Below are 25,701 nucleotides of genomic sequence, written 5' to 3' on the forward strand. Positions count from 1 at the left end.
CCCGTTTTCCTTACAGTAAAACGGGCTGCATTTAAAAAAGAAAAATGAAACTTTTCAGTTTCATTTTTTTCATGGCAGGCAGTCGTCCCTCGGACCACTGCCAGTTCCTAAAATTATTTTCACACATACTCACAAAGGTAAGGGGTCCCCTGGGGCCCCCTTCCCATTTGCGAGTGGTTTACTGCAAATGCGGTCGCAAAACATTTGTACATGGCATGGTGACTTGCTATTAGGAAGGGACACCCCATCCTAATAGTGGGAGTCGCAAATGCTATTCTGCAAATCAGTGATGTAAAAATAGCCTTTGTACATGCCGTAACCCTTTTCTGCGGTTGCAAAGAGAGGATCTCACGTTTGTACCTGCAAAAAAAGGTTGTATATCTGGCCCTTGCTCGTATGTGCCAAATAGCAATCTATTTATGCTCAATATTTGTGCTACAGATAAATCAACTTAGTGCAACATGGTTCCCACCCACCACCCATCCCTGCAGCCTTGCTTTGGGATGGAGAGTATCCAGATCTGGGGAAAGTCTTGAGGTGAACAAAATATTATATTACATAATGCATTCACCAGTGAGGGAGAAACAGGGAGCCATTACAATTACACAATAACATTTACTGATCACCAGAAAACTCAATTCATCATTGTTTCATTGCACTGTGATACAGCAGCAAGTTGGGAACTCTCAGAGCATCACGTCATGTTGCACCTACACTGTTGTTGCAGGATTATTTGCATAACAAAATATGCAGTTTTTCAGTGGTTAGCAGCACTGCAACAGTTGGAGCTTGCTGGGACACAGCAGGTCTGCTGGGAGAGAGGGACAGTAGCAGGGTTGTATCTTCAGAGTAGTTGACAATGACAAAGCTCCTTCGCTGCAGGGAATGTGGGACCTGGTGTTGGCAGCTAGTGGCCCCAAAGCAATCAGGGGTCAGAGGGTTTCATTTGTAACCAATGGCGTTTGTCTTACCTCTGGCATCCTGGGGCCACCTTGCCACTAGATCTAACTTGATCACAAAGTTTACATGTACCCCTTGACCATGACTATGTGGAGCAGTCCCAGACTTACTCAGGGTGTTGGAATGGGTTACAAATGCTGAAATTTGCAAAGCACACAATTTAAATGAGTACTTTACAGACAGTGTTTTACAGTTACAAAGAAAAAGAACATTCATTCTCCCACAACTCAATGGAAATCATTCCAATATCAAAGTACACAATGAAAATCCGACCACTCTATCCTCTCTTGAACTAGAGGTCTATGTAAGATGGTGTCCCAGAGTTGAACAATGCAAAGTATCTGCATATTTTGTTTGCTCACATTAAAACCCCCATCAACTGTATTTGTCACAGGGTTACTCTATATAAAGACCCTTTGTAAATCATCTGATGTGGGGTCTGTGTTTAAAATGTCTATCTGTTATGAACTATGGAACTACTTCCTAGGTAGGCTAACTCTGCAGCGCCTCAAGAAATGCCTGTTATGAAGATGACTGACAAAGGGGCGGAGCCAGAGCACTGAGGAAATGTACTGATGGACCCACACTGAGCATCTTGTGTGCAACTTTAGTACTTCATCCACAGAGGGGTGAGGTAGGGCAGTCGGAGGTTTTCTCTGGGAGGCGGTGCGAGATGGAAACCCAATCACTGCTTTTAATGTGTAGCTTGAGACAGCTCTAGATTAATGCCAACGTTCATGTAATCACTGAATAATGAATGAATTAAATATCAGAATAGAGAGGGCCTTTTGCTCCTCTGTATGAGTATCTGCACAGAACATCAATCTCATATCTCCAGTCCAGGACCGGTTATTTTTAACAACTCTCTGTAGGTATTGTATGATCACACCTTAAAACCAAGAATGCCAAAAGTTCTCAACATTTTGGTATTCAAGAGGATACTTCATGAGCTCCATATTTTTGGGAAAAAGACAAAGCACTGTGGTAGTTTACTGTACTTCAGCCTTTTTAGAAGCATAATAGGGAGGGGATGCCTCAAAACAAAATTCTCCTGGAGGCATTTTTATTCCGTACATCAGTTCCAAATGCCAAGCTCCAGGATACTTGGTCCAAACTGGGTCTATTACCCACGCAGCAGTTGGCACCCAAGGGAGTCTTGTCGTTTGTGAGGTCAGGGAAGAGTACCATCTAACCAATACAGATAAGTTAACAGTTTCCACCAGGCAACTTGTGCCTGATGGGTTGCATTTGCATATCGAAGATCAATTATACAATAAAAGAAAGTATCAGCATGCATTAAAAGTGTATCAAAATTTAACATTATCAGGGGTATACATCTTGTTAAGCAAGTTTAATAGGCACACTACTGCATTAGTATGTTTGTTTTCCAACCATGATAAGTTAATGATGCAAAGCAGCAACTAATGCATTGTTGCAGGCAGATTTGATCAAATTCTGATAGAATTTTGTTGAGCCAGCGAGCGATATGACAGGGAATGATAGATCTATTGCCAACATGTGCTGGAGGTGACTGTGGGACACCCCGGAACTCTCCAGTTACAGGCAAGAACTTCTGGAGCTGTTAAATCTCCCAAATGCATGGAAACTTCCTTGATTAAAATATATAAGGGAGGAATTTGAGAGGCTAGGTTGTCCTTTACTGTGGATTAATCCGGAACAAGCTTGCAGAAGTATAACTCGTAAAGATCTGGTTAACATGTATTATGATCAGAATCTGTCTGCTTGTTTATCGAATGCCCAAACGGGGACACTGTCGAGCACATTCATAGTAATGAAAGATCACTATAAAATGGAGACTGTGCTTGATGACATTAGCCCTACCTCTCTTAGGAAGTTGTATCTCCAATGGAGACACGGCTCTTTGCCAATTAGAGCCCTCACTAGCCATTGGTGCCCACCTACTCCTAGAAAATTGCCCAGCTTGCACCGTGGAGCTAGAAAATTAAATTCATGTAATGTCTTCTGTCCTTCCTATCAAACATCTAGAAAGAAGTGGATTCTTCCAATTTGCAGAAATTTGGGGATTAGGAAGTGTTCTCACTCCTATCGAATACTAAAAACGGATTTATCTTGAGTAATTGTTTTTGCTGTAACCAAATTTTTTGCTGCCATGTGGCATATCAGAAGACAGAATGTGGCAAAATGAGGTTTAGTGTATTTTTGTATAGCTTTATGCTGTCTAGGTTTTAAGGGACAAGTGGGATCTTGATTCGACCGTCTTCTTAATTGTTATAAATGCTTTTATGATGAATTAGTTTTATGACAAGATGTACCTTTGGTTTTATCCTAAAATTGTAATGATTTGTGCTGAAATTTTATTGTGACTCTTTTATGACATTTTTTGTCGAAATAAAGATGATAAAGAAAGAAAGAAAGTAAGACAACTCTGTAAAGTACTGATTTTCCGAACACTGTAAAATTGATAACTCCAGTTATACTCCTTGTATTGATTTTGTTTTTGTCTAAAATTTATATAAAAATTGGCTCTATTTTAATAAATTGGTGTTGGATTTCTTTCATCCATGTTTGGGCTCGGAATTACTTAACATATGTTCCTCTAAGTAAGCCTGACTGCTCTTTGCCACTCTACCAGGACTGAGCTAAAGATTACTAGGGTGAATCTGAGGTCCAGTTTTGAGGATTGTGCTAATATTAGATGGTAAGGCTCCCCAGCCATACCACATAATATTTCCACTATTGCTCGAATATGAATTTACCTTGGAAAAACAAAACACAAGAGGCATTGGCAAAACAGGAACAGTTGGTTTAAATAAACACTTTATCCGGGAGCATAGTTACGGATCTAGTCTGAGGACTGTCTCAAAGTACAATCAATGACAGAGAGTCATTTTTAGGTATTATAAAAATACTTCAGGCTATCCTTGTTTGGCAAAAGAATGGGGACCTTGATTGTGGAGTCGTTAATTTGGCCCCTGATATTAAATGCTGGTGGGACTAGACATGCATGGAGACAATGTGGGCCCGTGGGTAATGTGTCCAGATTTACGGCATAAGGGGCGCATGATCACTGCATGCACTGTGTGTGCAGTGTCCTGTTTAGCTATGTGTTCCAAACCTTGGGTGCCATCTGACTTTATGATGTTTTGGGAATGTGCACACCACTCCGGCAATGTGAGATTTATTGGGGCTAATTTCCCTGATCCATTGTGGTGTCACTGTGCTTATCTGGGGGACTTGCTCCGTCCATTACAACCCCCTTTTGTACCACTTTTGGCCGACATAAGTATGGCAGGGTATGCTCAGACGTGAGTCCCTTGCTCACTTTGCCACTGGATTCAAGCAAGCCGGGCTGAAGACGGCTGGATTGCCAGAAACCGGTCCTCAGAAGCTTGTTCCGGTCAAGGGAAGGCATGGCTTGGCAGTTCGGGCTGGACTGTTCCCATGAGGCACAGGGTCAGACTGATTAGCATATAGCCATGTCTGAACTGGGGTGGCAGAGTGGGCTAAAGAACGGTGATGGATCAAACCCAGATCTTTTGACTGGGTGTGAGTGTTTGATTGGTTCAGATGCTCCGTCCATCACCACCCCCTTTTGTACCCTATCTGGGGGACTGACATGAGTTTTCTGTTCACACGTTTGTCTGCCGGCTACATGTCACCTCACTTGTGATGTGTCAATCAGTAACCTCAGGCCTATGTCGCAAAGCCTACCTGACCACACATTTCTGAGTTGGGGTTGATTTAGACTTTATGACGGGCAAGTTTGTTAATAGTGATGTGATTTCGCCCATGTAAGTGAGTGTATCATTATAAACATTAATCACAAGAGAGTATCAGAGGGTCAAAAGTGAGACAGGCTAGTTGTAAAAGACAGAACAGGTATAGCGCTCCCACTGGCCATATGACTAAGGGGCAAAGGCTATAAAATATGCCAGATCAAGATCAGTATCTGGTCTCTGGCTCCCATCAGTCACCACTCGGAACCGCCCTTCATCATTTGGGGCTCCGAGGACCAACACTGTACCAGATCTTGGAATATTAACAGAAAGAAGTAATCTTCCTGTTAGTCAGTAAGTGTTGGTGTTATGGTTGAGACCATATGTGTTGGTGAAGTAACTGGCAGGGTTGGAGAAAAGTGTAGAGTGCAGTGCAAGAAAAAACCAGGAAAAATATGAGGGTGAATAAAATTGGTTTAGGGAGCAAAAATTAATTTAATGAGGTATAACTCCTAGCACCAATATTAAAAAATAGCTCGGACAGGGTGAATTTATAACCTGTCTAGTGGTGTGACGTGGTCGACATGTTTCAGCAAAACTGGCTACTAGCCTTGCTTTCTTCAGGACCTATTAAGTACAGCTACTGCACAGATGCCGCTAGGAAGTACCGACGGACAGAGCGGTGCTTCACCAGTCCTGAGCCGCAGCCAGGCGGGGTGAGGTGTATACTTCTTACTAATCAGCCCACCGCTGAGTGTATGATGAGATCTGGAACAGACACAACCTGGAGGTTCAGGTGACTTTTCTGTGTCGTTCCTAGACTACATTTTACTTTTTACTTATCTATCACGTTGGGTTTCTTTGTTTGCAGTAGCTGTACTTAATAGGTCCTGAAGAAAGCAAGGCTAGTAGCCAGTTTTGCTGAAACATGTCGACCACGTCACACCACTAGACAGGTTATAAATTCACCCTGTCCGAGCTATTTTTTAATATTGGTGCTAGGAGTTATACCTCATTAAATTAATTTTTGCTCCCTAAACCAATTTTATTCACCCTCATATTTTTCCTGGTTTTTTCTTGCACTGCACTCTACACTTTTCTCCAACCCTGTCAGTTACTTCACCAACACATATGGTCTCAACCATAACACCAACACTTACTGACTAACAGGAAGATTACTTCTTTCTGTTAATATTCCAAGATCTGGTACAGTGTTGGTCCTCGGAGCCCCAAATGATGAAGGGCGGTTCCGAGTGGTGACTGATGGGAGCCAGAGACCAGATACTGATCTTGATCTGGCATATTTTATAGCCTTTGCCCCTTAGTCATATGGCCAGTGGGAGCGCTATAACTGTTCTGTCTTTTACAACTAGCCTGTCTCACTTTTGACCCTCTGATACTCTCTTGTGATTACTGTTAGGTGGGCTTGTATTCAGAGCTGGTCATTAAACTGCCCATGGGTCCCCTTTACTGTATGTGTTTTGGATCATTATAAACATTGGCATATGGTTTTATCAATATTAACATTTCTCCCCTCTAGTTGAGTTTTAAATTACATTATCTAATCCATTCATGACAGTCACATTACTGGGACATGTTGTTCTTCAGTTTTGACTATAACTACTTTCCCAGTTACTTGCATTCTACCTAGTTCGAGGACGGTATTTTTACAGCAGGAAACCCTCGAATTGCAGGAAACCACACAAGAACAATACAATTATGAAAATAGGCTACAGTGACGTACACTGAAACACAAGGACTGGACGCTTTTAATTGAACAATTAGGCATTATTTATGCAGCCAAAGTACACACACAGTATATTGTATCACAGGGTCCCGACTCACACAGTGTTCATTGGTGCTTGATGTTCTCACACATAAGCTGTATGGTTGAGCATGGTTATATTCACACAATCCTAGTAGAGCTTCATTTACAATAGAGATGTGTGGATTGGCGTAGAATGCTTTCTTTAAGCTGGTAAGGTAATTTGTGTGTTAGGGAAGTGGATGTGTCTTTTAAAGTCCATATGCACCACCCTTGAAATCAGCAGAATAAAAACAACACTTCACTCTGATACTTATCACCTGTCTTGGCGACAATGGAGAGATAAGTGACTGACACAAGCAGATGCAGTGTAATTATTATGTATATATGTTGTGTAGGTGTGTGTCCTCTCTGTGTGTCAATGTGTGTTATGCTGCATTAGTTAATGTAATTCCTGATCATTTTAAAGGAAGACCTTGCAACAGGATTTCTACTTTACAGGGATATCTTCACTGTCAGCAACACTTATATGAACATTCCTTTCTCATGCCTTATTCTCTACAAAGATTAAGCATGCATGTATTACCATCAGGGGCAGTTCTACATTAAGGTGGGTCAAGCCCCCATCCTGTGGCAGGTGAAATATGATTGGGTACACTAGGCTTAGAACAGAACCGTGAATGGCATTACAAAAAAGAAAAAGTGTTCTCCTTGCAGTCAGAAACTAGTCCCTGCACTGGGTGCAGTGCAACACTTCAAGAAGTAGCTGCACTTTGAAACGACCTCTCCTTCTTTCAATGCAGCTGGTAGTGTGACTGACTGTAAGAAAGGAGGACTGGGTTTCCTTGTAGTTGAGTGCCGTGCTTAACTGTACCTATCTGATACGAGGCTTCTGAGTTCCAATGTCCTGTGTCCTATTTCCTTAAAGCCACCTCTAGGGCAAATTCACAGTGTACTATGACTCAGGTGGGACATGTTTTAAGCACTGACTCTGACTATGTATGCCCCTGTGGCCACGTCAGAAAGGCCACACAGACTCTGAGGCAAATGCATTCGTTCATTTGCATGGGGTCACACACCAGAATAAATGAGGGGTGCACCCTTCAGATTGCACAGATACCAGAAGTGTGTAAGCGCAATCTATTTGTCAAAGAAGGGGCTGTACAGGAGTCTGTGACTTCTTTAATACCAATTTTGAGATGGTGATGCAATAAATGAGCACACACTCACTTTCTCCTTATAGGAACTTGCACAATACTGCCCCATTTAGTGTACTTGCATTCTGCAGCCTTTGGGTGCTTGGATCGGTATTTACTAGGTGTTTTCTCAAAAGGAAGCAAACATCATTAGCAAAAGATAACAGGCTTAAGCCATGCCCTTTCGAAGATCAGCAAAGCCAAATGTACAGTTACTTTGGGCCCGATTCACAGAATGAACTTAAGACTCAATCCTAAACTTACTACTGTTTTGGTATTCACAGATTGCACTTACTACTTTTGGCATTCACAGAATGCACTTACTACTTTTGGTATTCACAGAATGAACTTACTCATTTCGGTATTCACAGCAGTTTGGACTCCTAACTTTAGGACTCCTAAATGCCTTTTGTGAATACCGAAAGTCTTAAAATTAGGATTTTTCTCAATTTAGTAGTAGTAAAGTTAGGACTCCTAACTTTAGGACTCCTAAATGCCTTCTGTGAATACCGAAAGTCCTAAAATTATGATTTTTCTCAATTTATTAGTAGTGAAGTTAGGACTACTAACTTTAGGATGCCTAAATGTCTTCTGTGAATACCGAAAGTCTTAAAATTAGGATTTTTCTCAATTTAGTAGTAGTAAAGTTAGGAGTCCTAACTTTACTACTACTAAATTGAGAAAAATCCTAATTTTAAGACTTTCGATATTCACAGAAGGCATTTAGGAGTCCTAAAGTTAGGAGTCCTAACTTCTGTGAATACCGAAATGAGTAAGTTCATTCTGTGAATACCAAAAGTAGTAAGTGCATTCTGTGAATGCCAAAAGTAGTACGTTCATTCTGTGCATACCAAAAGTAGTAAGTACAATCTGTGAATACCAAAACAGTAGTAAGTTTAGGATTGAGTCTTAAGTACATTCTGTGAATCTGGCCCTTTGAGTCTAGCTGTTTAGTAACATTTTGGTTTAACTTTATGAGTTTAAAAATATTACTTTCAACATCAAAACTAACAAATAGAAAAACACTACCACACACTCATCAAACTAAGGGTTTTAACCCAAACTGATTTTAAAAACTGGGCTGATATGTAACTTTTTAAAACTATTTCCACAAAAATAAAGTGGAATGAGAAGAGCCAGAGGGAATATGTTCATTATATCATCTTAAAACGTATCATAGAAAATGTCCCCAACTGCCGATCATGCAGAGGGAAGCTGGATGATGATTTACATCAGTGGCAGCAGCAACAACTCCCAGCTGGAAAGTCCCTTCAGAGGTATGGACTTCTACAAGAGACATGGCTCCAGAGTTTTCAAGAATGGCCACGTATTGCATGGACTGTAGTGTTGTTATAAGAGCTGGTGAGCAGTGTGTTACAGCTATTCGTAAAGCTGCCAAAAATCATATATGGTATATTTTCCCTTTAATATTTTTTGCACATTTCTCAGTTTTATCAAATTCCTTTTGTCCCAATTGTGATTTTTATTATCATAAAATAGAACAATACTTTTTTTTAAATGTCCAAAACCACAAAAATCAAAAACAAAACAGAAAGTCAGGTCCCTGGGAAATAAAGGAATATTATTGGATAATAGGCCTTTCAACTAAAAGAAGAAGAACATGCCCATTTATCTATCTAGGAATTCTTTAAGAAGAGTTCATCGTGAGCACCAAGAAGGAAACACAACTTCTGAAGGACCCTCGACTTCAAAAGCAGCCACAACTATGCCAAAGCAGGGAGTCCATTCAAAAGTCTAATCTCAACTTCAAAATTTGGCTCCACAGATTCCCCTGATGGCATCATACTGCATGGATTGTGGCGTTGTGGTGAGTGCTGGAAAGCAGTCCAAATGGCCCTTCACAATGCTGAAAAGAATAATAAATGTTGATTTTTTTAAATTTTGGGATCTTCATAGGCTTTCTACATTAGCAGGCATTTTGTTATCTTACAAAATGGGTATCTGATATCTATGTGTTGTTGGTTTTGTTATCTTCTAATTTATTGTAACACTACTTACATATACCTTGCCATATAGACAAGTCAATCCGTACCTCTACAAATAAATACACAGCTAACTTTTGCTTCTTATCCTTATTTACTTTTTTTGCTCTTTAAATATAAGTAAACAGTCTGTGTTTAATCTTCTAGAAGGTGCATCAACAACATATACAAACATACTTTGGTTTGTTAGACAACACCGAGTTACATGTTGTAATCACTTCTTTATAACTATCAACTGTAATATAAGTGTTCTGTTCTCCAACTCCTCCTCTTAATGACTCATAATTTTCCATAGAATCCTGCTCAGGATCAAAGCAACAAAACTGAACATCACCAAAAATCTTTCCTACATCTGCCACACTACCATGCAAAAGTACTCTATTAATTTCTCATAAACATAAAGCAGGAGTGTCGATATAGTACAGTTCGCATTGCTGAGTGGTGTAACTTATTTTGTATTTTAAACTTCGCATTTCAAAGATACATAGGAATTTTCTTAATATATCAACGGGTTGCTGTCTTCTACTCCAAACACTACTACAGTTCCATTTCTATATGGTAGCCTGACTACGCCTTTCTTGTACTTCTTGTGCAATAACTTCTTCTACATTTCTAGACACCATCACCTATTTTGCTATACGACTATCATTTTTCATTTAATAACATCGTCCTCTTTTATTAATAGCATGAACTAATCTGTTATCCTGGAAAAAAGAAAGGCTCTGTACTGGAAGTATGTATCCATTCTCCACTAAATTGTGTATAAAATTTACTTCTATTCACTGATATTTTCTTATAGTTTTGTCTCCTCATGCACAATACTATTTTGCCAAGAGTCGAATCAAAATGAAAAGCTGCCTCTTCAAAGCAAAGGCTTAATCAACTACTCTTTCAACTCATTCATTCTGTTTCACTGCATCTCTCATTCTTCTACATTTCTTTAAATTTCTCACAAAATTTACATCCTCTCCACTGCGAAATATCCTGGCTCTGATTTCCTTAAACTGCTTCTGACTCCTGTTTTTTTTGTGTCCATGTTTGTCACAATCTTTTCTCTACTTCCAAAGTGCACGTTGTCCACTCTTGTTGTTTCTCATAGTCATAATTATATTGTCTCTATTTTGTAATCTTTGCAAATGTCCACATATATTTTTAAGAAATGACTTTGTCCTCTTACCAGTAGCTCTTTTTTCTTTCAGCACTTTTTCTGCATGTTGCCCCTTTTGTAACTCATTTCTGCTGAGATAATGATGTTGCTTCTGTTGCGTTTCGTCTGAATGTTTGTAGGCATTCTGACTGTGTGTAGTTATATATATATCTTGTTCTGTACAAAAAAAAGTATATTTTAATATTTAATGTAGCCAACGTATAAAACATACTACAACATGAGTATAGTATGTTGCAGTTTCAAATCTACAGATGAACCTAGCTATATTACTACATGCACTCTCTTCAATATAGCAAACCCAAAGCAAAACACAAAACTTTATTTATTAGTTACCTTTTAACATTTTAGCACCCTGCCCTACAACAAAGCTGCACCATATCTCATTTCTAACTTATACATGGTGAAAGACCAGTTTGTCCCTTCTGTAGTAAAGATTAAATTGAACAAGCAGCATGTGGTATAGTGGCACTTTTTTTTGACATACCATTGGCATAGTCTGATGCATATTTACAAGGCCAGATAAAGCCACTCTGCATGGCTTATCATGGCCTTGTAAATATGGCCCCTTTTCACTCAGCTCTTTGCTTGAAAGCAGCGTGCCATGTGTGTTGCTGTGGGTGTTCCCATGCAACACTCATGCGTGTTGCCACATTCCCAAATTTACAATGATCCGAACATCTTTAAATAGGCCAGAATTCTATGCCTCCTAAGGGAAGTTGTAGGGAGGAACAAGAAGGAGAAATACTTTTATTTCTCCTTGTTTTTTCCTCTTTCTTTTCACCTCTCATGATTTTTTTTGTGCAGGAAGGTGTGCCTTCCTGCACAAAAGCAATCATCCCGGCAGCACAGGCACCCTTACACCATGGTGCAAGGGTGGCTCCAGTGGAGCATGACAACCAGTTGTGTACCTCGGCAGGGGAGAGCACAGGCATCCATCACATAGTTGTAACTATGACACACCCTGTGCTTTGAAAGCGATGTAGCATGGCACAGCCAAATGGATTGGGCTCTGCACCTCATTACCCAAGTGCAGAAGTACATACAGTAAATCCAAAAACACTCCATAAGAGTTATTTGCATGCCTCTCTACCACTGCGTCACTGTTGTATTTAGTATCTCAGTACTTTTCTACCTAAATGTGTCAGATTTAAATTTTTAGAAAAGCTGTGTATGAAAATCCGCACATTAATCGGTATCCAACAATATAGCTTACTAATTCTTCTGAGAACTTGCAAAGAGTATGTGACAGGTTGCAGACATAATTCCACACATGGTTCTAAAAGACTACATATTCCTGAGTAGAACTTGTAAAAACATGGTTTTATCATTGAATACATCAATATTCCCTGGATGATTGAATGAGTGCATAGGTAGTGCCTAGTTGATTCACTGCAGATACAAGTAATTCCTAGATGAGTCCCATGAGTAGAGCCTGAATGATTAGACAAGTGTATGACTAATGCTTCAATCATTCAGCACATGCATAGATATTGGTTGGATGGGTCAATGAGTGCAATACTAGTGCCTGGATGATTGCAGGAGTGCATACATATTATATAGGTGTAGAGTGTTTGGATACATGATTGTTTAATTCCAACCACAGCACCTAGCCTATTGGATAAATGGAAAGGGGCGACCGAATCGGTCCCCCCGAACTTATGGCCGAGTGCCTCGATCCCCCCGGGAAGCCATTTTGGGCGGGAGGCGCGTCTCAGCTGGTATGCCCGAAGCGGCGTAGCCGGGGCGCGCTCGTTCCCGCCCTAGAGTGGGCTGGCCTAGACACCAACGCAGCCAGCCACGCCCCCAGGGGCAGGCAGGGGCGGGTATACGCCCGCCCTGAAGACGGATAAAAAGGGACGCAAGACCAGAAGACATCCTCTTGTTCTTGTGCTCTGAAGCTGCACCTCCTCGCTGCACGTGAGCTCGGGACAGAACGAAGAGCCAATTTTGAGCGTTTTAATCTCTCTCTTTGTCTTTTAGATACTTCGTCGAAAGGATGCCCAAGAAAGGAGCAAAAGGAATGTCGACTGACCAGTTGGTTCGGGCACTCATGAAGGACATGTCCGAAATTAAGAAGCGGTTGGCGGAGCGAGACGGCGAGGAGGGATCGGGGCGTCCACCGGCCGGAGGGAAGCCAAAGAGGCCGAGAAGGGGGCCGGTCGGGGGAGACGTCCCGGTTCCCTGTTCTCCGCTCGAGGCGCCAGCCCCGGTACCGGCCCCGGTACCGGTTGAGGGGAATCCGATTCCCGTGATAGTCACCCCGACGTCTGCCGAAGATATGCCTCCCGAATTGGCGGCACAGTTAGCAGCATGGTTGGGGGACAGTAATGGGGGCGCCATGGCTACCGAAGCGCAGGCACTCATAAAGCAGTTGCGCGAGAAACGTGATGCAGCCAAGGTGCCCGCGCCGGATGCGGCGACAGACAAGCCACGAGGGACGGAAGCAGCGTCCGGTGCAGGTAAGCGGCCGTTGCCGATTGCAAGGGATGAGTCAACACCCTCTCGTAGAGAAAGATTGGGGCAACATGTTCCTTTGCCAATAAAGGAAAAGATTTGGGCGGGGGAATACGTTAACATTTTCTCCCTGCTCGTTGATCACTATGAGGTCGAAACTGTTAAGGGTCAAAAGGATCTGATGCATCCGAGTGTTTGGCGCGCAAAAATGGCCGCCTTTAAAGTGAATGAAAATATTGGTAATTGGGGGAATGCTTGGGGAATTTTCACGGCAATTTTGGGGGAACGTAGGCCTGATTTGCTCCCTGAATTTCCAGTATATCAGTCACGAATTATGGGGTACTCGACATCACACCAAGGTAACCAATGGTTCTGTTATGATAACCTTTTCAGGAAAGCGATGGAGCATAACAAAAGTTTAACCTGGGACTGTTACGATTCTTTAACATGGAATAAGATGAAAGAGTCGGGAATGTTGAAAGTGCCATTGGTGGGGAGTGCAGTTAGTGAGTCCTCCCGCCAAAATGGGGGGACACCCTTTCGGTCGGGTACGGGTACAGACGATTACCCGAGACCCGCCGGCAATACAGGGAAGAGGGGGTTCTGTTTCAATTTCAACAGAAGCAAATGTACTAGGCCCCCGGGATCTTGTAAGTTCAAACACGAATGTAGTGGTTGTGGGGCACCCCATCCTGAGTCCTCGTGCAGAGCCAAATCGGGTGGAAATGCGGGTAGAGGAGGCGCTAAACAGGTCTAATATAGTCCGAGGGGCGCCTTTACCAACCCCGATTGATACCCTGGCGATGATTCCCTGGCTCAGCGAATACCCAGATCGTGCTTCTGCTGGGGTGCTACGAAACGGTTTTTCATATGGTTTCCGCATCCCGGTGGGTGACTTTCAGGGTGTCGGGACGTGCAAAAATCAACTTTCCGTCTTGCAGCATACGACTGTAGTACAGGATAAGATCCGGAAAGAGGTTACCCGAGGTCGGGTTGCCGGCCCGTTTCCTGTCCTCCCGGTACCGAACTTTGTTTGTTCCCCTTTAGGGGTGGTCCCCAAGAAGGACCCGGGTGAGTTTCGATTGATTCACAATTTATCAGCCCCTCATGGCCTTTCTGTAAACGATGCAATTAATCCAGAAATGTGTTCGGTGCGGTACGCATCATTCGATGAGGCCGTAGCCATTTTGAATCGCCTGGGGCCCGGGACGCTGATGGCGAAGTCAGATATCGAGTCAGCGTTCCGTTTGCTCCCGGTATACCCGGATGACCAACGTTTGTTGGGATTCATGTTTCAAGGTTTGTATTACATGGACAGGTGTATGCCAATGGGGTGCTCGATATCTTGTGCTTATTTCGAGAAATTCAGTAGTTTTCTGCAATGGGTTTACACGAAGAAAACAGGTTTTCGGAATGTGATGCATTACCTCGACGACTTTCTGTTCCTTGGGGCCGCTGGGGATGATGAATGTGCCCGGGCCTTGACTGAATTTTGTGTTTTAATGAATCAATTCGGCGTGCCGTTGGCACCAGGTAAAACTGTGGGTCCCACGACTTGCCTCGAGTTCCTCGGGATCGAGTTGGACTCTAGGGAGGGTTGTTTTCGTTTGCCAGCTTCCAAAGTATCGAAATTCAAGACAGCCCTGCAAATGTGTATCACTGCATCTAAAGTTACGCTGCATCAATTGCAGCAATTGGTGGGGAAGTTGAATTTTGCCTTAAGGGTGATCCCGATGGCCCGCCCCTTCTCCCGTTCGATTGCACAGGCGATGGTCGGCCTAAAGGAGGGTCACCATCGCACGAGGTTATCGGCCGAGGTCCGCCAAGACATGCGTATTTGGTTAGCATTTTTGGCGGATTTCAATGGTCGAGTCGTCTGGAACAAACCGGCCTTGTCCTCTGAAGAGCTTGGTCTATGGACGGATTCAGCGGGAAGCATGGGTTTCGGCGCCATCTTCGGCACGAAATGGTCGGCACAAAAGTGGCCAACATGGTGGCACGATGAGGGGCTGACGAGTAATATAGCTTTCCTTGAGCTGTTTCCTATTTTGGTGGCCCTCAGATCCTGGCCCGATGGATTCAAAAATCATTCTGTCATATTTTGGTCTGACAATATGACCGTTGTAGAATGCATTAATAGTCAGGCAGCACGTTGTAAAATGATTTTGAGGCTGCTTAAAGAAATTGTCTTACTGTGTATGCAACTGAACGTGGTATTCAGAGCAAAACATGTCCCGGGGGTGATGAATCAGGCTGCTGATGCACTGTCTCGTTTTCAAATGCAGGCTTTCTCGGGTTTCCTTCCCTCAGCGGACCCCGAGCCAGCACCCTTTCCCGAAGCTCTCTGGTCTCTCGGTGCCCCGAACTTCGTTACCTCGTGGGAGAGAGTCTAGCACCAAGGACGAGGAAGGCATACGAAGGGGCGTTTCGGGCTTATTTGGCCTTTTTGGGGACTGAGAGAGGGGGACTTTGGGGGCATGAGGATTGGGTAGTACATTTTCTGATGTCCTTGCGTAAGGCTGGGAAGTCGGTGGCTACAGCCCAGAGGCATCGTGCTGCCATCTCCTTTGTTGCCAGGGCTCATAATATCCAGGACCCGACAGCGTCTTTTGCTGTACAGAAAGCGCTGCGTGGGTGGCAACGCCTTGAGGGTCGCAGAGTAGACGAGAGGCGCCCGATAGGTCTGGATAGGTTGTCCCAGTTGCTGGCCACACTCCCCGACATATGCTCGTCTCAGTTCGAGGCCTGTTTGTTCCGAGCCGCTTTTACGCTTGCATTTCACGGGGCTATGAGGATAAGTGAGCTGGTGGCAAGGAGCAAGCGGGATGTGGCGGGGGGTTTGTGCCGGGAACACGTCCAGATCAGGGGTGAGACTATGACGGTATCCTTTGTCAAGTCCAAAACCGATCAAAGTGGGGTGGGAGACTGCATAGTCATTCGCAGGATTCCAGGGTCCTCCATGTGTCCGGTGAGGTGTTTAGAGGATTACCTAGCACAAAGGGTGGCATCATGGGGGGGGACAATGTTGAGACACGCGGACGCCACCCCACTGACAAAGTTTCAGTTTCAGCGGGTGCTCGCGATGTCAATTACCGCAGCAGGCTTGGAGCCGGGTGAGTTTGGGACCCATTCATTTCGGATAGGGGCTGCCACTGAAGCTGCAGCCAGGGGTCTTAATGTGGAACAAGTAAAACGAGTGGGGCGTTGGTCCTCCAATTGTTATAAGAGGTATGTGCGGTTGCACATGTTGTGAAGCTGTAACAATGTACTCACGCTTCTTGTCTTTTGTTTGGTTTTCAGTTACGCAAGCCTTCGAGGCGGGGCGGACTATGCAGTCGACCCAACACCGGGCCAGCGGTCAGACATCACCGGCTGTGAGAAAGGAGGTGTGGGTCGTGGGCCACTCATACGTGAGGCGTGCCGCAGACGTATTCAAAGCAGGTGACATGATTCACGTAGCTGGGGAATACGGGTACAGGATGTCCTTCTACGGAAGGGGCGGTCTCTGTATTGACCAGTTTCAAGCTTACTTTGAGGGTTTGTTAGGGCGGATGAGGTCACCGCCGTTTATAGTCATAGTGCATTTAGGGGGCAATGATTTGGTCACCACCGGTAGACGACTTCTCCTGGAGGCAATGCTTTCCACCGTAAGTTGGTTGGCGAGGAAAGTTCCGGGGTGCATAATTGCGTGGTCTCATATGATCCCACGAAAAGTGTGGCGGGGGGCTATTTCGATCCCTGCTTTGAACCATTCTGTTAGGAAACTTAATAACAAAATGAGTAGGTTGTTCCGTTCCAGGACATTGCATTCTATCTCGCACGGTTGTATTAATGATGACAGTATGTATATGGGGGATGGTGTGCATTTGTCTCGGGTGGGAAACGAGTTACTCATAGGAGACTTCTTAGCATGGTTAAAAACGTTGGAACATGACCTTTAGCTAGGAGTTTTGGTGGGGGGCCCGGATAGCCGGTCAACTATCCGGGCCTGTGGCGGTAAGGTCATGATCGGTGAGCACTAATTAGTAGATCCCTATGAGTGGGCGTCACCCAACACGGATGGGAGCGCTCGGGAGAGGTGGCCATTGGCCCCTCAATGGGGAGGCGGTCCCTTCTAAGGATGGGTCGCCGGAAGTAAAGGAAAGGCGGTCAAGGCCCCTTCCTGTGTAGGAGGGGTTACAGCCCCCTCCTGGGGAATTTCCCGGGGCCAGTGACATCTGCGACGGCAGATGCGGTAAGTTGTGTGGGGTTGGGATAAGGGCCACGATACCTTCTAGATACCTCACACGAGTATTCGAACGACCTTTAACTGGCGTCGAGTTTTAGGTGCCCCCGTCAAGTCAAGGGAAATTGGTAGTAGTTGCACTTGAGGTACGCCTCCGTGCTGTCGCCCATCCCAAGTGGGAGGGGTAAGTCCGGTTAGGGATCTTGACACCGGTTATGACCTTGCCGTTGGCCCTTAAACGTTAGGTTGTACAATTTCAATATGTCAAGAAATGTTTTGTAGGTTGCTAGTTCGGCTAGGAGAACCTCTGTATTAGAGAATCTGTTAAGGTTAGCCAAACATCGCAATATGGTAATGAAATTGTACATAACATGAAACGTTTAATGTTTTAATTTTGTTTTAATAAATACGGCCGGGATGGTCACTCCATCCCACTTCCAAAAAACTCAAGAACTGTTTCCGGTTTCACTCCTTTCGGGGATTGTGTTGAGAGGGGGTGGCGGGTATCTCGGCTATATGGAAAGGGGCGACCGAATCGGTCCCCCCGAACTTATGGCCGAGTGCCTCGATCCCCCCGGGAAGCCATTTTGGGCGGGAGGCGCGTCTCAGCTGGTATGCCCGAAGCGGCGTAGCCGGGGCGCGCTCGTTCCCGCCCTAGAGTGGGCTGGCCTAGACACCAACGCAGCCAGCCACGCCCCCAGGGGCAGGCAGGGGCGGGTATACGCCCGCCCTGAAGACGGATAAAAAGGGACGCAAGACCAGAAGACATCCTCTTGTTCTTGTGCTCTGAAGCTGCACCTCCTCGCTGCACGTGAGCTCGGGACAGAACGAAGAGCCAATTTTGACCCACCCACCAGCCCCTGAAGACAGCCAGTTGTGTATAATAAAGTTGATTAATTTGGTTTTGTTTCCGTTTACAGGTTGTAGTGCCATGTTGATTTTGAGTTAATAAAGAATGTTCGTTTTGAGTATGTTTGCCATTAAAGATATTCAGTTTAGTGTTGAATTTTGATGTATGCTCTTTCGGTCATAGTGGCCAATGTATTCTCAGGTTAATTTGCACTGTCGTATTTATTTTGGTAGGCGGTAAGGTCATGATCGGTGAGCACTAATTAGTAGATCCCTATGAGTGGGCGTCACCCAACACGGATGGGAGCGCTCGGGAGAGGTGGCCATTGGCCCCTAAATGGGGAGGCGGTCCCTTCTAAGGATGGGTCGCCGGAAGTAAAGGAAAGGCGGTCAAGGCCCCTTCCTGTGTAGGAGGGGTTACAGCCCCCTCCTGGGGAATTTCCCGGGGCCAGTGACATCTGCGACGGCAGATGCGGTAAGTTGTGTGGGGTTGGGATAAGGGCCACGATACCTTCTAGATACCTCACACGAGTATTCGAACGACCTTTAACTGGCGTCGAGTTTTAGGTGCCCCCGTCAAGTCAAGGGAAATTGGTAGTAGTTGCACTTGAGGTACGCCTCCGTGCTGTCGCCCATCCCAAGTGGGAGGGGTAAGTCCGGTTAGGGATCTTGACACCGGTTATGACCTTGCCGTTGGCCCTTAAACGTTAGGTTGTACAATTTCAATATGTCAAGAAATGTTTTGTAGGTTGCTAGTTCGGCTAGGAGAACCTCTGTATTAGAGAATCTGTTAAGGTTAGCCAAACATCGCAATATGGTAATGAAATTGTACATAACATGAAACGTTTAATGTTTTAATTTTGTTTTAATAAATACGGCCGGGATGGTCACTCCATCCCACTTCCAAAAAACTCAAGAACTGTTTCCGGTTTCACTCCTTTCGGGGATTGTGTTGAGAGGGGGTGGCGGGTATCTCGGCTATATGTATGAATATTGTTTCAGTGATTGGATGCTGCCCATTTGTTTTTGGTTGAGTGAACAGGTAGTGTCTGGATAATTAGATAACTGCATGGGTAGTGCCTGGATAATTTAATAAGTGCATCAGTAGTGCCTGGCTAGTTAGATAAATGCATGACTAGTGTCTGAGTAACTACATGAGTCCATTGGTAAAGCTTGGTAAAGCTTGAGAGATTGGATAAAAGCAGATTTTACTGTTGGGGTCATTATATTAGTGCAAGACTATTGCTTCAGTAATTAAATGACTGCATTGGTACTGGATGGGTGATAGGTTTACTAAAATGGTACTCTCTATGTAATTGGATTACTGCATGAGTAGTGCTTGGGTGTTTCATCAGTGCACACGTGTGCCTCAGTATTTCAATGACTGCATGGGTTGTAAGTGGGTGTTTATGGCCGCATAGGTCCTACACCAATGTTATAATGATTGCATAGTTACAGCGCTATTTATTGCATAAGTAAATAGTTAGTGCCTAGCTTATTAGATGGATGTATAGGTACTGCTGGCATAGTTCAATGACTACATAGTTTATGCCTGCCCGGTTGCAAGAGTACATGTGTAGTGTCTGGGTAATTTAATAACTTCATTATAGTGAACCACTGCCTGATTAGTGACTTTTACAAATTGTTTCGGTGGTCGGATTCCAGAAAGCTGGCGAGGGGCGATCATCAACCCAATCTACAAAGGTGGTGACCGAAAAAATCCTGTAAATTACCGCCTGATAACGCTCATTGACGCCGAGGCAAAGTATTATGCCTCATTGGTATTAGCCGACCTTACAAAATGGTCTGAAAATAACAACAAAATACCTGTAAACCAGTCAGGGCTCCGCCGTGGCATAGGTACCATGGAAAACGCCATAGCGATAAGCCTGATTGCCGAAAAAAGCCTTCAAAATCATCAAGTACTACACTTATGCTTCGTGGACTTTGAGGCGACTTTGAGGCGGCTTTTGACCGTGTCCGCCGGCAATTACTCTGGGCAAAATTGAAGCAGCAGGGCCTGCCGGACGCGATCTTAAACCCAATAATGGACCTATACACCAACACTTGGATGCAGGTAAAGATTGATAACGGCAATCGGCTGACGAGGAAGATCGGCACCTGTGATGGTCTAAAACAAGGCTGTGTCCTGGCCCCCCATCTGTTTAACTTATTCATGGCCGACTTGACACCAAGGCTTGATGGGACCAATGCACACCCCCCACGCTTAGGAATAATGCCCCTCATGCATCTCTCCTACGCTGATGACGTTGTTCTCCTTAGTCAGATGAAAATAGGATTGCAACGTCTCATAAACGAACTGGCTGAATACACCAAACAGAACATTCTGCAAATAAATACCACGAAAACAAAGGTCATGATTATAACTCACCGTCGTACAAAAGTACTGAATTATACAATTGACAATAACAAATTGGAAGTAGTGGATAATTATAAGTACTTGGGACTATACTTGGATACACGCTTCACCTTCTCCGCACACTTCAATGACATCGAGAAGAAAGGGACAGCGCTACTCCATGCATTCAGCAGTTTATCTAAATCGCTTAAGGGCCCCCTGTTCACCCCCCTTTTAACAGTCATTAAAGCCAAGCTACTTCCAACAATATCTTATGGCAGTGTGGTACATTGTGGAAAGAGCGCGCCGCTCTTGGACAAAATCCAAACAAGGGTGTATAAACGCATATTCAAATTGCCATGCAACGCCTCACCCGCCCAGGTTCAGCTTGAATTTGGATTGAAGTGTCAAACATTGCAAAAAAAATACGACACAGTTAGATTCTGGTACAATGTGTGGCTAAACTGTGAGATACAAATTAACCTTGCTATCTGGGAAGCCATGCAAAGCAACCCAAACTCCCAGCACGCAAAGTATTTAAAATCCTCCCTAGAAATCACAGCGCTGGCGTCATTGTGGCAAAAGCAGTTACCAGTGCCTTCATTCAAACAGGCTGCAAAAAAGGCAGCTAATTGGCACTCGTTGATTGATGATAAAACAATCCTGAGACAACGCTCACACTCCTGGATGATAATCCAATCATATAAGAAGCTGGCCCCGGCACCCTATCTAGGGCTAGCCTTTTCCTCACATCTGAAATCCAAATACCTAACCCTACGAATGGGTAATTTGCCTACAAATGCTGACCAACCGGGCTGGAGGACATTAGGCTCAAAGGAGTGTAACTTATGTGGCGCAGCGGTACAAGATCTCATTCATCTGATCTGCATTTGCCCGCAACTAGACAGTGAACGTCGGCACCTGCTCAAGGCTAAATTCAACAAACTAGGAACCCGCACATGCCGCTCAGCCATAGTCCAAGTGTTGGACTCAGCGGACCCTCAATTTATCTGTCAAACAATTAAATATGTTATCAATTTTGAAAAAAAACAGAAATTGTGTCAAGACCTACTACAAATTTGATCTTCCCGAACTTTTTAACCTGCATTTTATAGAATTTGAATTAGCACTTTTTATCAGTACCACTATTATGTTTACCTTTTAAATCAATGTTTGTTTTATTATTCTATAAGAATGTGCTTTCTTTGATCCATCTTAAATCAATGTTGCATCTGATATTGTAATGGTTTTTATTAACTACACAATAAAGAATTTTACCCTGATTAGTGACTGGGTGATTTTGTGAGTGCCTGAATACTGCCTGACTGACTGTGAAAGCACCTTCATTGCTGTTAGGTACAATAAAGTTGTCACTCTATCTCTGACTCATTGGTTATTTCCTTCTGTCAGTATCAAACTACTTGTTTTACTGTATATATACTTTTCTTCTGAGCTATGTGTGAGTGAAATGTAGGTATCACACTTGATATATATTTGCATACATTGCTGTCTTGTAGCATTCATTGCTTTGTTACTGACTGTGCAAATACATGAGTAAGTTCCTAAAACGGAAAACAACATTTTGAAATTTTTCAAAGCAGAAAACCTTTTGTGAATGGCATACCTACATCATATCTCAAATACTGCTTCCGCTTTTAAAACATATATTCAGCATGTCTAAAACAAAAGTTACACTTGAAATGAGGCTAGCACAAGAACTCTCGAGGCATTCGCACTATTAATCCCCCTCAATTTGAAACAATCCTTGTTTAAAGAAAAAACACTAACCTAACCATATAAATGAAATATTCATCAGACTTACTGAACATAGATCACCATATAAACATATATCCAATTTCTTAATAGATGTACACCTTCAAGTCGTCTTTCCAAAATGATATACCTCTCCGCATCTTTATGTAAACTCAAAAGTCCCACCATATATACAGCTATGTGCAAGCACAAAAAACATATCTCACCATCTAAGCATATGCAAAGCGGTCATCTAATTTAAAAACCCCATTGTCAAACACTTCATAATACATACCTATTACTTCTTTCTACTTCACATGCAGAGCAACATGATGTTCTCCTCTTTTATTTTTCACTACATTATTCCAATTTAATTAAGGTTACTAAAAGTACTACAATTCCCAGAATGCAAATTACAGATGTATTTATTCTGCACATAATGTTCTGGCATTTAAAACATTTTTAGTTTCTCATTGCATCTTTCCACAAGGCAATACTCTTATTAGTAAATAAATTATACAATGTAATGAAGAGGCACTAACTAATTTTTCTTTTACTTTTCTGAACATTCACCACTAACCTTTTAAACACATACCCTTATAGTTACAGTTCATCTCATATATTTTTTCACATCAGTGTGATACTCTTTTTTTATCAAACTCCCGGATACATCTTGATTTCTAATGCAATTTTTTAAAGGATTAAAAAGTTATGTATATACCAGTAAATTGAGGGCATATATTATGTTGTTGTTGTTGTTGTTTTAACTCTCTGTGGCACTGTTAGGATTTGTAAATACTAAGCACAATAATGGTACATCACTAGTTATGGGCGAATTTTGTGAATCTCGCGTTCGCGAATTTTGCGGATTTGCGAACTCGCAATCCGCAAAATCCGCGAATTCCCGCGAATTTGCGGATTTTTTTTTATGTTCGCACGGGTTTCTGCAAGTTCGCGAGGGTTTTGTACAATTTCGCAAATTGCGAAATTGTACAAAACGCGTGCGCAGAGAAAGATCAGTTCAGCAGATGAAGAGAAAGAAGCTCCTGGTCACAGGAACAGCACGGGTATTGCGCTCGTGAAAGTCAAGGATGCAAAGCCTATCCAGCATCACAGCTGATTTTCCACGGTAGATTTGGGAAGAAGGCACACCTGTCCAGCCTCGACGACGCTCACAATTGTTTTTGGGCTAATGAATGAGTCACTGAATTTGAGCATCAACTAGTTCGAGCGTCCATGTGTGTGTTACTATGCAATCGTCCCGAAGGGCGCAGGGGTCCCTTGAGTGAGCTGTGAGCTGTAACTATTTTACAATGCACTTAGATAAAATAAAGCAGCACCTGCTTCGTTTTATCTAGTGGTTCCTGTGCAAGCTAACTTTGTAACTATTTTACGACGGCGCTGGCAGCTTGCTGGCGCCATTGTAAAATAGTTGCATGAGTGGGGGTTCAACTTTTGAACCATTACGCTCGCGGATTTTTTTTTGCGGATTTTGCAGGAAATCCGCAAAATTCGCGGATTGCGGATTTCCCAAAAATCCGCAAAATCCCGCTCACACTTATACATCATTCTCATATACTCTAAAATGGCAACCTCTTCAACTTTCAACTTTATCATCATGAGAAAGGAAGCAAATGAAATCCTGTTCTTAATTTTAGACTGCTGCATCTCCACTTGTGAATAGGGAGCATCTGTTAACCCTTTCCCTCTCTTTCAAAATGAGGATCCTATTGGCACTTTTTTGTGATGTTTTCGCAATCTTCACTGAATATTCGCAAAAAAGGGACTTCAAACCTATATCTAGGCTCATTTTTCTGAAATGTAAATACTACACAGCAGTTTATTACATAGTCCTGAGTTGGAAATTAAAACTTGTCATTACTTAAATTACTTAAATTGTATCATGACTCCTTATATTTTTAAATGTTCTGTCTCTTTCACACTCTTCCACTCAAAACACTCTTAGCTCAGTGTACCTAGCAACCCAGTGGAACCAGTAGGTCATAAGTTCACAGTGCATTGTAGAAGGAAAATGATGCTTCCAAATAAAATACAGCAGGTGTCTGTATTACATATCTTATTTTAAAAAACAGCCAATAATAAGACTTCTTGCTAAGGCATCCAACGCACTACCTAATTGTATTCACTTTCATGCTGACAGCATCCAATAAAATAGATATTTTAAAAAATGCTCCATTTTAACTGCTTTTCCTTAGGAAAACTACATTATTCAGCTCCAGCCTTCTCCTGACTACTATTACTCCTTCACTTCAGAATTCTTAAAATATGGATTGGAGGCCATAGCTATATCTATTGGGTTAAAGAGGCTGCAAAAAAGAGAGGTATTGACAGGAACTTGGGTTTGCCATATGTGCAGATTACTCGGCCGGAGAAGATTAAAGTTTCAGCAGTTGCTGGCTTTGGTTAAATCCATTGTCGATTCTCAAGCTCCTCAGTTCAAGATTGTGCAGTGTGGTGGCAATGACCTAGGCAGATTGACTGGAGTAAGGGTGGAAATCCTAATGAAAGAAACCTTTGCAGAACTGATGCCGCTTTGCCCTCACACTGTTTTGGTGTACTCTAATACATGCCAAGGACAGAAATTTAAGTAGTCAAATCAATTCTGTCTACAGACTGAGAAAGCCAGGCAAACATGTTCATAAAACTGTTTCTGCATTCCTCATAAACCATCGCATGGGCTGTATATATAACAACAATCTGCAATTTGACATGCATGTGATTTATAGAAATGATGGAGTTCACTTTACAGATGAAGGGAACAGGGTGTTTTTAAGTAACCTGAAACTCTGCATCCGCTCTTATGTAAAGCAGCCATATACATATAACCATTGCAACAGCCTTTGTCAGAGCCACCCTAGTACCTGACATATTATGATGCTTGTTTCTAAAGGGTTTTTTTTTTAGGTTTGGGGATCTTCACAACGACGTGGTGATCTCCGCGGACATGCCATGAAAATGGAAAGCAAAAGCAGACATTTAATGACCATCAACACATCCAAAGATGGCTACGGACGCTTAAATATGGCGCTCAAACAGAGTTCTTTCTGATGAGGCATGTAAGGCCATTGTTTATGTTTACAATGATTACGTAACTGAAACCAATGTAAAAACAGGAAGCGGCACAGCATTTACTTACATTGGCAAAGGCACATTGCCGAAATGCTTCTGAGTGTACATCCAAAACGAATAAAGATTTGGAAACTGTATCCCCTGTGAAGGCTGGTCTTTTCCTTTGAGCTTCGGATTGTTGC

General features: G+C 43.1%; 1 protein-coding gene across 1 annotated transcript in view; it reads right to left on the minus strand.

Moving 5' to 3' along the window:
* The window catches only part of LOC147665932 (uncharacterized), a 233,559-nt gene that overhangs the window by 157,129 nt on the left and 50,729 nt on the right, over positions 1-25,701 (minus strand). Inside the window, exon 3 of the mRNA XM_086949402.1 lies at positions 10,800-10,946. Coding sequence (XP_086805528.1) covers positions 10,800-10,946 — 147 coding nt within the window. The remainder of the gene's footprint in view (positions 1-10,799; positions 10,947-25,701) is intronic.

This window comes from Lissotriton vulgaris, unplaced genomic scaffold (genome assembly GCF_964263255.1).
Source record: "Lissotriton vulgaris unplaced genomic scaffold, aLisVul1.2 SCAFFOLD_1892, whole genome shotgun sequence".
Taxonomy (NCBI): Eukaryota; Metazoa; Chordata; class Amphibia; order Caudata; family Salamandridae; genus Lissotriton; species Lissotriton vulgaris.